The sequence below is a fragment of the Phyllobates terribilis genome, unplaced genomic scaffold (genome assembly GCF_046119375.1).
Source record: "Phyllobates terribilis strain yellow unplaced genomic scaffold, ASM4611937v1 Scaffold_1__5_contigs__length_1240528914, whole genome shotgun sequence".
NCBI classification, from domain to species: Eukaryota; Metazoa; Chordata; class Amphibia; order Anura; family Dendrobatidae; genus Phyllobates; species Phyllobates terribilis.
In genome coordinates, this window is record NW_027362761.1 from 256,119,032 (window position 1) to 256,132,092 (window position 13,061).

The 13,061-nt window shown below is 43.2% G+C and overlaps 1 protein-coding gene across 1 annotated transcript; it reads right to left on the reverse strand.

Annotated features, from left to right (window-relative positions):
* Positions 1–11,761: 11,761 nt before the first annotated feature.
* Positions 11,762–12,727, reverse strand: LOC141257014 (olfactory receptor 6F1-like). The gene has a single exon (XM_073671219.1). The coding sequence runs from the start codon at positions 12,725–12,727 to the stop codon at positions 11,762–11,764; it is 966 nt and encodes a 321-aa protein (XP_073527320.1).
* Positions 12,728–13,061: the final 334 nt, after the last annotated feature.

Genomic DNA, 13,061 nt, shown 5'->3' on the forward strand with positions numbered 1-13,061 from the left:
GTAGAGTTTTTTGACAGAGTCGAACTTGCGACTATTTGGCGGGAGTTTTGAAATGTTTGTATTTCAGAGTTATTAGTTTTATGTTAAGTAAATAGTATTTTTTTGCACCTGATTATGTGTAGTCTCTTTTATTACATCCCTATGAAGGTCACTGATCACTTTTAGAGCACTGAAATTGCAAACATTAGATATTATAGGTATTTTTCTAGCCTGCGCCTGACAGTCACATTGTATGTGAACTCGTTAGAACCGATATTGTATGTGACGGAGGGTTATATTGAACATCAAATTAAAATGAGGTGGTGAGGGATCAGTGAAGGTCTGCTGTGCTGGTGCTGGGAGCCCTGATACCACATGCAACAGCTCAACCTGCTTTTATGCTCAGCCACACTCAGATTGCAGAAAAATCAGCTTCATAGATTAGTATTGGTACAAAAATTTAGGGATAGTAACATGGGTAGTTGACTGAAAGTAAGTGGAGGACTGCCTGTCTGGGAGACCTACTGCTACAGGCAACACACATGAAGGAGACCCAACCAGGAGTCTCCCCATTTCCAAAAATTAAAGGCTTGACACCACCATCAATTTCACCAGAGTAGAAATATTGTAATTAGGACCAATACCTTTTCCACTACAGCCAACCCAGCAGATGGAGACCCAATCAGAAGTGTTCACATTTCCCTAAATTAGGGACTGACACCACTAAAGTGGCAACAATTTCACTAGAGTAGAAATATTATAATTGGGACCGACACCTCTTCCACTACAGCCAACCCAGCTGATGGAGACCCAATCAGGTGTCTCCACATTTCCAAAAATTACTGGAAAACACCACCGAAGTGCCTTCAATTTCACTACAGTACAAATAGTATAATTAGGACTGACACCTCTTCCATTACAACCAACCCAGCAGATGGAGACCCAATCAGGAGTCTCCACATTTCCCTAAATTAGGGTCTGACACCACTAAAGTTGCAACAATTTCACTAGAGTAGAAATAGTATAATTAGGACCGATACCTCTTCCACTACACCCAACCCAACAGATGGAAACCCAATAAGGAGTTTCCACATTTCCAAAAATTAGTGGCAGACACCACCGAAGTGGCATCAGTTTCACTACAGTAGAAAACAAGGTGGGCCATTTATATGGATACACATAAATTAAATGGGAATGGTTGGTGATATCAACTTCCTGTTTGTGGCACATTAGTATATAGGAGGGGGAAAACTTTTCCAGAGTTGTGGTGAATGGTGACCATGGTGGCCATTTTGAAGTCGGCCATTTTGAATCCAAGTTTATTTTTTTCAATGGGAAGAGGGTCATGTGCACACCAAACTTATTGAGAATTTCATAAGAAAAACAATGGTGTGATTGGTTTTAACATAACTTTATTCTTTCATGAGTTTTTTACAAGTTTATGGCAACTTATAAAATGTGCTCAAAGTGCTGCCCATTGTGTTGGATTGTCAATGCAACCCTCTTCTCCCACTCTTGACACACTGATAGAAACACTGCAGAAGAAATGCTAGCACAGGCTTCCAGTATCCGTTGTTTCAGATGCTGCACATCTCGTATCTTCACAGCATAGACAATTGCCTTCAGATGACCCCAAAGATAAAAGTCTAAGAGGGTCAGATCGGGAGAACTTGTTGGTCATTCAACTGGCCCACGATGACCAATCCACTTTCCAGGAAATTGTTCATGTAGGAATGCTCGGACCTGACACCCATAATGTGGTGGTGTACCATCTTGTTGGAAAAACTCAGGGAACGTGCCATCTTCAGTGCATAAAGAGGGCAACACATCATCATGTAGCAATTTCAGATATCCAGTGGCATTGAGGTTTCCATTGATGAAGAATAGCCCCACTATCTTTGTACCCCATATATCACACCATACCATCAAGAAACGAGATGTGCAGCATCTGAAACAACGGATACTGGAAGCCTGTGCTAGCATTTCTTCTGCGATGTTGCCATCAGTGTGTCAAGAGTGGGAGAAGAGGGTTGCATTGACAATCCAACACAATGGGCAGCACTTTGAACACATTTTATAAGTGGTCATAAACTTGTAACAAACTCATGAAAGAATAAAGTTACGTTAAAACCAAGCACACCATTGTTTTTCTAATGAAATTCTCAATAAGTTTGATGTGTCACATGACCCTCTTCCCATTGAAAAAAATAAAGTTGGATCCAAAATGGCCGACTTCAAAATGGCCCCCATGGTCACCACCCATCTGGAAAAGTTTTCCCCCTCCCATATACTAATGTGCCACAAACAGGAAGTTGATATCACCAACCATTCCCATTTAATTTATGAGTATCCATATAAATGGCCCACACTGTAGTATAATTAGGACTGACACCTCTTCCACTACAGCCAACCCAGCAGATGGAGACCCAATCAGGAGTCTCCACATTTCCAAAAATTAGTGGCAGACACCACTGAAGAGGCATCAATTTTACTACAGTAGAAATATTATAATGGGGACCGACACCTCTTCCACTACAGCCAACCCAGCAGCAGGAGACCAAACAAGGAGTGTTCACATTTCCCTAAATTAGGGGCTGACACCACCAAAGTGACAACAATTTCACTAGAGTAGAAATATTATAATGAAGACCGACACCTCTTCCACTACAGCCAACCCAGCAGATGGAGACCCAATCAGGAGTCTCCACATTTCCAAACATTAGTGGCAGACACCACTGAAGTGGCATCAATTTCACTACAGTAGAAATAGTATAATTAGAATTGACACCTCTTCCTCTAGAGCCAACCCAGCAGATTGAGACCCAACCAGGATTGTTCACATTTACAAAAATGTGTGTTAACACCTGCAGCAGCAGCAGCAACAGCAGGCACAGAAGCCACGCTAAAGATATCACAGACTGCAATTACACAAGATCAATGCAGCACACTAAAAACTGCAACATCGCCTAGTCTGTACAGTCTGTGATTGGGGTGCAAAAGTCATTGGAGATCCATGACTTGTTCATCTTGATGAAAGTTAGGCAGTCTACACTTTAAAGGGACAGCTGGCTGCTTTTATCCATCAGGACACCACCAGCAGCGAAGAAGACACGTTCTGAGAGAACGCTGGCTGCCGGGCATGATAAAACCTCCAAGGTGTGACAGGCGAGCTCAAGCCACTCATCCATTTTTGAAAACCAAAATGTAAAAGGGTCCAAACCCTTCCTGATGGTATTGATATTGAGCTCCTGGTATTGATATACACTGCTCAAAAAAATAAAGGGAACACTCAAATAACACATCCTAGATCTGAATGAATGAAATATTCTCATTGAATACTTTGTTCTGTACAAAGTTGAATGTGCTGACAACAAAATCACACAAAAATCATCAATGGAAATCAAATTTATTAACCAATGGAGGCCTGAATTTGGAGTCACCCTCAAAATGAAAGTGGAAAAACGCACTACAGGCTGATCCAACTTTGATGTAATGTCCTTAACCCTAGAACGCATACCTGGGGCCTCGCAGGCCCGCCCTGTTAATTGTTTTCTATTTGCTGCAAGATTTCTTTAGCTAGAAATTTGAAACTCTAGGTATTCCTCAGGTATATAGTTGTTTGTCATTTCCAGTTGGTCATTTATTATTTGCACACGGGCCTAAAAGGCCCCAGGTATGTGAAAGTGTAGATTTTTATGGTCATGCGTTCTAGGGTTAAAACAAGTCAAAATGAGGCTCAGTATTGTGTGTGGCCTCCACGTGCCTGTATGACCTCCCTACAACGCCTGGGCATGCTCTTGATGAGGTTGCGGATGGTCTCCTGTGGGATCTCCTCCCAGACCTGAACTAAAGCATCTGCCAACTCCTGGACAGTCTGTGGTGCAATGTGACGTTGGTGGATGGAGCGAGACATGATGTCCCAGATGTGCGCAATCGGATTCAGGTCTGGGGAACGGGCGGGCCAGTCCATAGCTTCAATGCCTTCATCTTGCAGGAACTGCTGACACACTCCAGCCACATGAGGTCTGGCATTGTCCTGCATTAGGAGGAAACCAGGGCCAACCGCACCAGCATATGGTCTCACAAGGGGTCTGAGGATCTCATCTCAGTACCTAATGGCAGTCAGGCTACCTCTGGCGAGCACATGGAGGGCTATGCGGCCCTCCAAAGAAATGCCACCCCACACCATTACTGATCCACTGCCAAACCGGCCATGCTGAAGGATGTTGCAGGCAGCAGATCGCTCTCCATGGAGTCTCCATGTCTGTCACATGTGCTCAGTTGTGAACCTGCTTTCATCTGTGAAGAGCACAGGGCGGTAGTTGCGACTTTGCCAATCCTGGTGTTCTGTGGCAAATGCCAAGCGTCCTGCACGGTGTTGAGCTGTGAGCACAACCCCCATCTGTGGACGTTGGGCCCTCATACCACCCTCATGGAGTCGGTTTCTAACCGTTTGTGCAGACACATGCACATTTGTGGCCTTCTGGAGGTCATTTTGCAGGGCTCTGGCAGTGCTCCTCCTGTTCCTCCTTGCACAAAGGCGGAGGTAGCGGTCCTGCTGCTGGGTTGTTGCCCTCCTACGGCCCCCTCCACGTTTCCTAGTGTACTGGCCTGTCTCCTGGTAGCGCCTCCAGCCTCTGGACAGTACGCTGACAGACACAGCAAACCTTCTTGTCGCAGCTCGCATTGATGTGCCGTCCTGGATGAGCTGCACTACCTGAGCAACTTCTGTGGGTTGTAGAGTCCATCTCATGCTACCACGAGTGTGAAAGCACAACCAACATTCAAAAGTGACCAAACATCAGCCAGAAAGCATTGGTACTGCGATGTGGTCTGTGGTCCCCACCTGCAGAACCACTCCTTTATTGAGGGTGTCTTGATAACTGCCAATAATTTCCATCTATTGTCTATTCCATTTGCACAACAGCATGTGAAATTGATTGTCAATCAGTGTTGCTTCCTAAGTGGACAGTTTGATTTCATAGAAGTTTGATTTACTTGGAGTTATATTTTGTTGTTTAAGTGTTCCCTTTATTTTTTTGAGCAGTATAGATACTCCTGCACCATCCTCTCCAGTCGTTCACCACGTGTCCGACTTGTACTCTGTTGTGCTGGTGCAAGAGCTGGTGTAAAAAATGTGTGAAAAGACTCACAGAAATTGCTTTTGCCATTTACACTGCTGCTAATGTTTTGGCGTTAATGAATTTACGTGCTGGACATTGAAAGTCTACAGCTGCGATGTACACTGTGTGCCTCACTACTGTCTTGGGGAAAACCTCTCTTAAGGTTGTGTAAAAACTTATTTTGATACTCCAGCATTCGTGGGTCCCTTTCCAGGATGGGAAGCATCTGGCAAAATTTCTAAATTGACTCTTATAACTTGGATGTAACAGAGTGGCAACCCAGTAGTCAGCACTATTTCAAATCATAACTATATGGGGATCATGTTGCAGATAGTGCAGCAAGAAGGCACTCATATGTCGTGCTTTTCCATGAGGTCCAAGCCCATGCTGTGTTGGTGGCTGCGTAACACTGATGCTTGTTTCCTCCGTCCCCTCCCGCCAACCACGAATAACAGAGAGGGGATGATTATCTTCTCCATCTTCTGACAGTTCCTTGCCCATCACCTCTTCCTCCTCCATTTGTTCCTCGGCTCTTGCACATTCAATAACAGTTTGTCTGGCATCACCAGCCCCCCTCGCTTGGCATCTGCCTGTGTGACGACAGTCTGGAACTTGGAGACATTGTTATCCCTTCTGCATCCTCCTCTTCTTCTGGGAACACCACCTCCTGCCGCCGGCTATTCAAAATCTGCTCCAGCATGTAAATGACTGGAATAGTGATGCTGATGATGGCATCGTCAGCGCTAACCATCTTAGTAGCCATTTCAAAGCTGTGCAGAATGGTGTAGAGGTCCGTAAACATGCTATGCCCCACGTCCGTACTGCATTGGCCTAGACTATATGACATGACATACTGCGTCAGGGCTCGTTGCTGCTGCCACAGTCGCTGCAACATGTGCAGAGTGGAATTCCACCATGTCGGCACATTGCATATTAACCTGTTAACTGCCATGGACAAAGACCTCTGTATCGATGCAAGTCGATGACCTGAGGGGTGCGAACGGCGAAAGTGAGCACAAAGCTTCCGTGCTTTCTGCAGCAGCTCATCCAGGCCAGGATAGTGGCGGAGAAATCGCTATACCACCAGGTTGAGGACGTGAGCCATGCAAGGCATGTGTGTTAGCTGCCACAAGATTCGCACCATTATTGCACACGGCCTTCCCTGGCTCCAGGTTCAGCAGAGACAGCCATTGCTCAAACTCATCCTGGAGAGCTGCCCACAACTCTTCAGCTGTATGAATGCGATCTCCAAGGTATATTAATTTTAACACTGCCTAATTGCGGTGAGCCCTGGCTGTGCAGTATGGAGGTGGTGCGGATTCACTCTGCACTGCTGGAATGTGTGTCTCATTAATGCAGAAGTTGAGTGCACATGTGGAGGTCCTAGAGATGGTGGAGGAGGCAGAAGCAGTGGAGGAAGTGTGAAATACAGAGGTTTGTTCTGCAAGCCTTGGTGGTTCCAAGACTTGTGGAGCAGTTCCTTCCCCTCCTGCCCCTACAGCCACCAGAGTCACCCAGTGCCCAGTCAGCGAGAGGTAACGCCCTTGGCCATGCTTACTTGTCCAGGTGTCTGTGGTGAAATGCACTCTGGAAAGATTTAGTCAAGGAACGGGTGATGTTGTCTGCAACATGCTGGTGTAGCGCAGGCACAGCTTTCTTAGAGAAGTAATGGCGACTGGGCAACTGGGGGACTGCGACAGCCATCAGCTTTCGGAAACCGTCTGTATCTACCAGGCAGAAAGGCAGCATTTCCGTGGCTTACATATTGGAGATGGTGGAGTTCAACCTCTTAGCTTTGTCATGTGTAGGATGAAACAATCTTTTACGTGACCACAACTGCGGGACCATGGGCTGGCTGCAGTGTTGAGAGTGGGCAGAGTACGGTGAACCGGACAAACTGCTGGACTGTGAGTGAGGTGCAGGCAGAGCTGTTATGGTGGATTGAGAAAGATGTGGTGTGCTCGGTGAAACAAACACAGCAGGCATGTCCGCTTCTGTTACAGCTGATGGGCTCTCACTCATCCTGACTGGAGCGGGTAAAGAATCAGAGGTTCATGCGGTCGGAGACCTGCGTACAATACTTGGCATGGTAACAGAGGAGGAGGAAGAAGGAGCAGATGCGGTTGATGGGGTGGCTGATGGTTGTTGAGGTCCGCAGGTCCGCATTTTATCGCAGTGAGATTGCCAGAGTAACGCATGTTGATTGCACATGTGAACGTTCATGCATGTAGTAGTCAAATTAATGCACTTTTTACCTCTACTGAGTTTTTTTATTGCAAGGTTTGCAGATAACGTGAGTGGCTCATCCTTTGTGGTGTCAAAAAAGGCCCAGGCTAGGCAACCCTTGCCGGCCCTGCGAGCTGCAGACCCACGACCGCTGCTGGCCACAGCCACAGTTGTGGCTAAGAATGCAGTGCTCCTCATGCTTTCATCACTCCATGTCTGGGCCATAGGGGGCAACACTCCTCTTCTTCCTCCTCCTCCATGTACTCCATGATGAGCTACTCATGTGTGTGCCTCTGGATTCACACCAAGTGGAATCTACAACCTCATCATCATTCAATGTGTTATCCCATTCCTCGCCCTGAGAGTCACCCATCTCCTCTTCTTGCCCTGACAGCACAGTACAGTCCATGTGAGTCTCAGGTATGTGAATTTTATCAGGATCACCTCTTCCCCCGGGGGTTAACGTCTGGTGACGAGGGTTAGGAAGCTGCTCGGACCCTACTTCGTCCTGCCCCGAATCCAACCTAAAAATATTTTGGGCATCTGCACACACCTGAATTTCAGCGGCACTAAATGACAAGGTGAAATATGATTTTTTTATCATGTAAGCAACTGAAAAAGATAGTTTTTTTTACTCTGCAACAGCTCTGCACACAGCTGAATTTCAGTGGCACTAAATGTGAGCTCTCCCCTACTGTATCTTGTTAGTCACAGAAGAAAGTATATTTTTAGTGTGGATGAGGCCTGTATAACATACAAGATATGCTCCAAACAATTTTAAACTGAGATCTCCCCTACTGTATCACGTTAGTAACAGAAGAAAATATGTTTTTAGTGTGGATGGGGCCTGTATAACATACAAGATATGCTGCAGACAATTTCAAACTGAGATATCCCCTACTGTATCACGTTAGTAACAGAAGAAAATGTTTTTTTTAGTGTGGATGAGGCCTGTATAACAGAGAAGATATGCTCCAAACAATTTCAAACTGAGATCTCCCCTACTGTATCATGTTAGTCCTGTGAGATCTAGCCTGCTTTATCACGTTTGTCACAGAAAGAAATAGATTTTTTTACTCTGCATGAGCAGTGCATACATTTGAATTTCACCGCCACAAAATGACAAGGTGAGATTTGGCTTGCTGTATCACGTTAGCAACTGAAAAAAAAATTTTTTTTTACTCTGCAACAGCTCTGCACACAGCTGAATTTCAGTGACACTAAATGTGAGGTCTCCCCTACTGTATCTTGTTAGTCACAGAAGAAAGTATATTTTTAGTGTGGATGAGGCCTGTATAACATACAAGATATGCTCCAAACAATTTTAAACTGAGATCTCCCCTACTGTATCACGTTAGTAACAGAAGAAAATATGTTTTTAGTGTGTATGGGGCCTGTATAACATACAAGATATGCTCCAGACAATTTCAAACTGAGATATCCCCTACTGTGTCACGTTAGTAACAGAAGAAAATGTTTTTTTTAGTGTGGATGAGGCCTGTATAACAGAGAAGATATGCTCCAAACAATTTCAAACTGAGATCTCCCCTACTGTATCATGTTAGTCCTGTGAGATCTAGCCTGCTTTATCACGTTTGTCACAGAAAGAAATAGATTTTTTTACTCTGCATGAGCAGTGCATACATTTGAATTTCACCGCCACAAAATGACAAGGTGAGATTTGGCTTGCTGTATCACGTTAGCAACTGAAAAAAAATTTTTTTTTTACTCTGCAACAGCTCTGTACACAGCTGAATTTCAATGTCACTATATGAAAAGGTGAGATATGGCTTGCTGTATCACGTTAGTCACAGAAAATAATCGATTTTTTTACTCCACATTCAGCTCAATTTCAACGCCACAAAATGACAAGGTGGCTTATGGCGTGCTGCGTCACATTACTCACAGAAAAAATACATTTTGTTAGTCTGCATACAGCTGAATTTAAACCCCACAAAATGACAAGGTGGGCTACTATGGCTCGCTGTATCATGTAAGCAACTGAAAAAAAATAGATTTTTAAAGGTGTACTCATGCATGTAGCACAATAGAAGCGGTGCACAACAGACTTCTATGACATGTGCCAAACAGAGAATCTTTGTGTGGACCTCAGTAATGGCACAATAAAAAAAAATCTGATGGAAGGTCGATTTCACAGGACACTAACTACCTAAACTATTTGACTAAGAAGCAACCACCTAGCTAACTAGCTAAAATCTCTAATGAGTCCAGCAGCACCATCAGCAGCAGCCTCTGTGACCGGTAAGAATCACAAAATGACGCTAACACAACATTTCCACTCCTTATATAGAGAGGGACATGTGATTTCAGCAGTCAATGGCACAAGCCCTTGTGTCTGGACAGTGTAGATGGTTCCTGCGCCCTGATTGGCTAGCCGCGATTTGCACACAAAGTTAAGAAAAAAAAGATTACGAGCACACAGCTGCTCTGGGCTCCTTTGACCTCTCCCCAGCCCCTCCCCTCATCAAACACGCCCCCCCCGCTCATCATACACCACCACTATCCTAGCCAAAGTGACAAAAATACTTTAGTTGCAACGCAATAATTTTCTGCACTTTTACCGAATTTTACTGATTTTTGCTGATTTTAAGTAAAAATGCTCGGGTTTCCGATCACGAATCTGAATGTGGCATATTCGTGCCGAAATTGAAATTTGTGATAGTTTTTCAAACATATTCACTCATCACTAACTATGAGTGATTGAATGTCAGGAAAAATGACCTGACCTCTAGGTCTAGATATCTAACAGTCTTAATATCTATTAACATAAGCTCTACCGACATACGCCAAATTTAGTAAGTCCCCATATTCAATTTATCCCAATATGCAAGATGTAGTTATAATTAACCATGGTTATTAGAGGGATAGATGTACACAACGGTAAACAGTAGTACCCTAAGACTACTGCAAAATATGGAGATGGCACATATAATGTTATCAATTTACAATCCAACCAATAGATCTTATATTTTAAGTCAACATATCTACACTCCATATCAATAAGTGAATAACTAGTATGTGTATATTGGGATTTAGGCCCTATCCAGGGTTTGTTTATAATTTGTACATTTTCACCAAAAATGGTGGGTTTCCTACTAATAGCCAACAGATGGAATTTAAGGCCTCCGATGCCTCTTATGTTTCAGGAAATCAAATTAAATTTTTATGATAGTGATTCATTAGACTGAAAACAGAGGTGAGCTCCCCATCCACTTTCATCCACTTTCATTAAAAACAAAAAGAATAAACATACATTTTTACATCTCCCACATAAGAGAAGTTTCAAATGGTGGCAAAGCAAATGAAAAATACATTACACGTGTTGAATAATTTTCCTCTCCCCCTCTTCCCCTTTCATCTCTCTCCAAACAGAGAATCTTGCAACCCATCCAAAATGAACAGGTGGGGGCACTAGTCCTTGTAAAACTCAACAACGCAGAAACTGTTCGATAGGTAGGAATAGCATACTCTTCAGGAGCCAATAGTCGGCTCTCCAACCAGAATCCAAGACCGGAAATATAAAAAAATTGCATCTCAGAGGCTTCTTATTCTTCCTTTGAGCAATATGTCATCAGTCGGAAACACTCATAAGTAATAGATAGCAAGTCATTCCCGACCAAATCTTCGTATACGTTATTCCTGGAGGTCAATCTAAGACAGAGCTCTCTTAGGTGCATCCAAAGAATTAAAAGAGCCAAAAGCTCCATCTCGTAATCGGTCCAAGTACAACAAAGCGTTTGATACCTGGATCTTAAGTAAACTATGTTTTATATCTACATATTGCATCCTCTTTTTGCCTTTGCAAAGAAATCATGGAAAAATTAGCTTCCATTACAATTGATGCTGATATTTTGCATTTCTCTTGCCTTTTTGAATATTATATCAAAATCTTTGTAGCGCTGGAGTTTCAAAAGAACAGATCTTGGTAGAGTGCCGGCAGAGGGCAAATAGGGACTCTGTGTGCCCTCTCCACAGCATAAAAGAAAGTCAGGGTGTCTTCACTGAATATATTTTAGATCCAGTTTACATGAAGTCAACTCCACATTCCTCTTTAGTCATTTTCACACCCCTGGCAAATTTTTCTAGCTGCGCCACCACATTTATAGCCCATTCAGTAAGAAAATAGAACGGGCCAGCATGGCAGACGCTCCAGATCCATCTTTGGCCTCTAGCTCCCCTTTGCTTGCAGTGATTTTTCTAGCATCTTCAATTCCAGTCAATGCAGTATCACACCAGGCTTGGCAGATATCAATAATCACAGGTGAGCACTCTCTGGTTCTTTAAAGCCTCTAAGCAGGAGCATAGACAGAATTATGGTAAGAGCCTACATTACAGATCTCCTCTCCCATTGTGAGTTAAGCCATGCCCAGGACAGTTGTTTTGATGAAAAATTTGATCAGTATTTTTTCTAATTAATTGCTAATAGATTTACAGAATTTTTGGTGTGTCCTCTTCATGGCCTTCTTGAATTCTTTATTTCTAAGACTATATATAAGGGGATTTAGAAGTGGAGTAATAACAGAATAAAACAAAGATATTATTTTGTCTTTGTCTGAGAAGTATGAGGCTGCTGGGCGTACATACATGAAGATAACAGTTCCATAGAATATTATGACCACTATAAGGTGGGCTGCACATGTGGAGAAAGCTTTCTGGCGGCCATAACTGGATGTAATTCGGAGTATTGTTTTAATTATGTAAGAATAGGAGATTGTTATAAATATCAATGAGGTAAGCACAACTACCCAAGCAAATGAAAAGAAAACTGTTTCACTGGTGGATGTGTCAGAACAGGAAAGTTTTACCAGTGGAACAAAATCACAAAAGAAATGATCAATGAGATTGGGTCCACAGAAATTCAGCAAGGCTGTTGGGATTGTCAGTGTCCAACCAGTAAAAAAGCCACTCATCCAAGAGCCAATCGCTAAGTAAAGGCAGATCTGACTATTCATCATTGTTGCATATCGTAAAGGGAAACAAATTGCAAGATATCGGTCATAAGCCATAACAGTTAGTAAAAAGAATTCTGTAGGGCCCACAGAGAAAACAAAGCAAAGTTGGGCGAGACAACCAGAATGTGAGATGACCTTGTTTTGTGTGATCAGATAGCTAAGTGTTTTAGGAATAACAGCTGTTGAACACCAGGTATCCAGTACTGCAAAGTTACTAAGAAAGAAATACATAGGGATATGAAGATGAGCATTTAGGCTGACCACTGTGATTATGAGAAGATTGGCCAGCAATGTTAGGATGTAGAGGACCAAAAAGACAGAAAAGTAAAACAGCTGCATATCAAATGTGCCAGGAAATCCCAGAAGAATAAAGAATGTGACTTCAGTTTCATTCCAATGAAAGACAGTGTTTTCAAAAGCATCCATCTGTGAAAAGAATAGTGTGATAGTTTAGATAACATGTCTATTAATAACACCTTTCTGGTGGAAACTTGGCCAGTCTTGCAGTCTTTCATCGGTATTAAAGAAAATATATTACCAGGTTTTTGCTACCCATCTGAGAGTAACTTAAAGTAAGTACAGAGACACCGATTCCAGAGCTGTGTCACTTACTGGGCTTATTGGTGGAGCTCTGGATGTCATCTAAATAATAAGCTTCTGGTATGTTTTGTTCAATATTCATGAGCCCTAGATTTACCCACCACCTAACATTGATTGGCGGCTTTCTGACTATCCACTGTGTAGCCTGAAAGCTTTGAAT

Bases quoted from the DNA above. Each gene is read 5' to 3' on its own strand.
- LOC141257014 (XM_073671219.1), bottom strand. From the start codon at position 12,727: ATGGATGCTTTTGAAAACACTGTCTTTCATTGGAATGAAACTGAAGTC.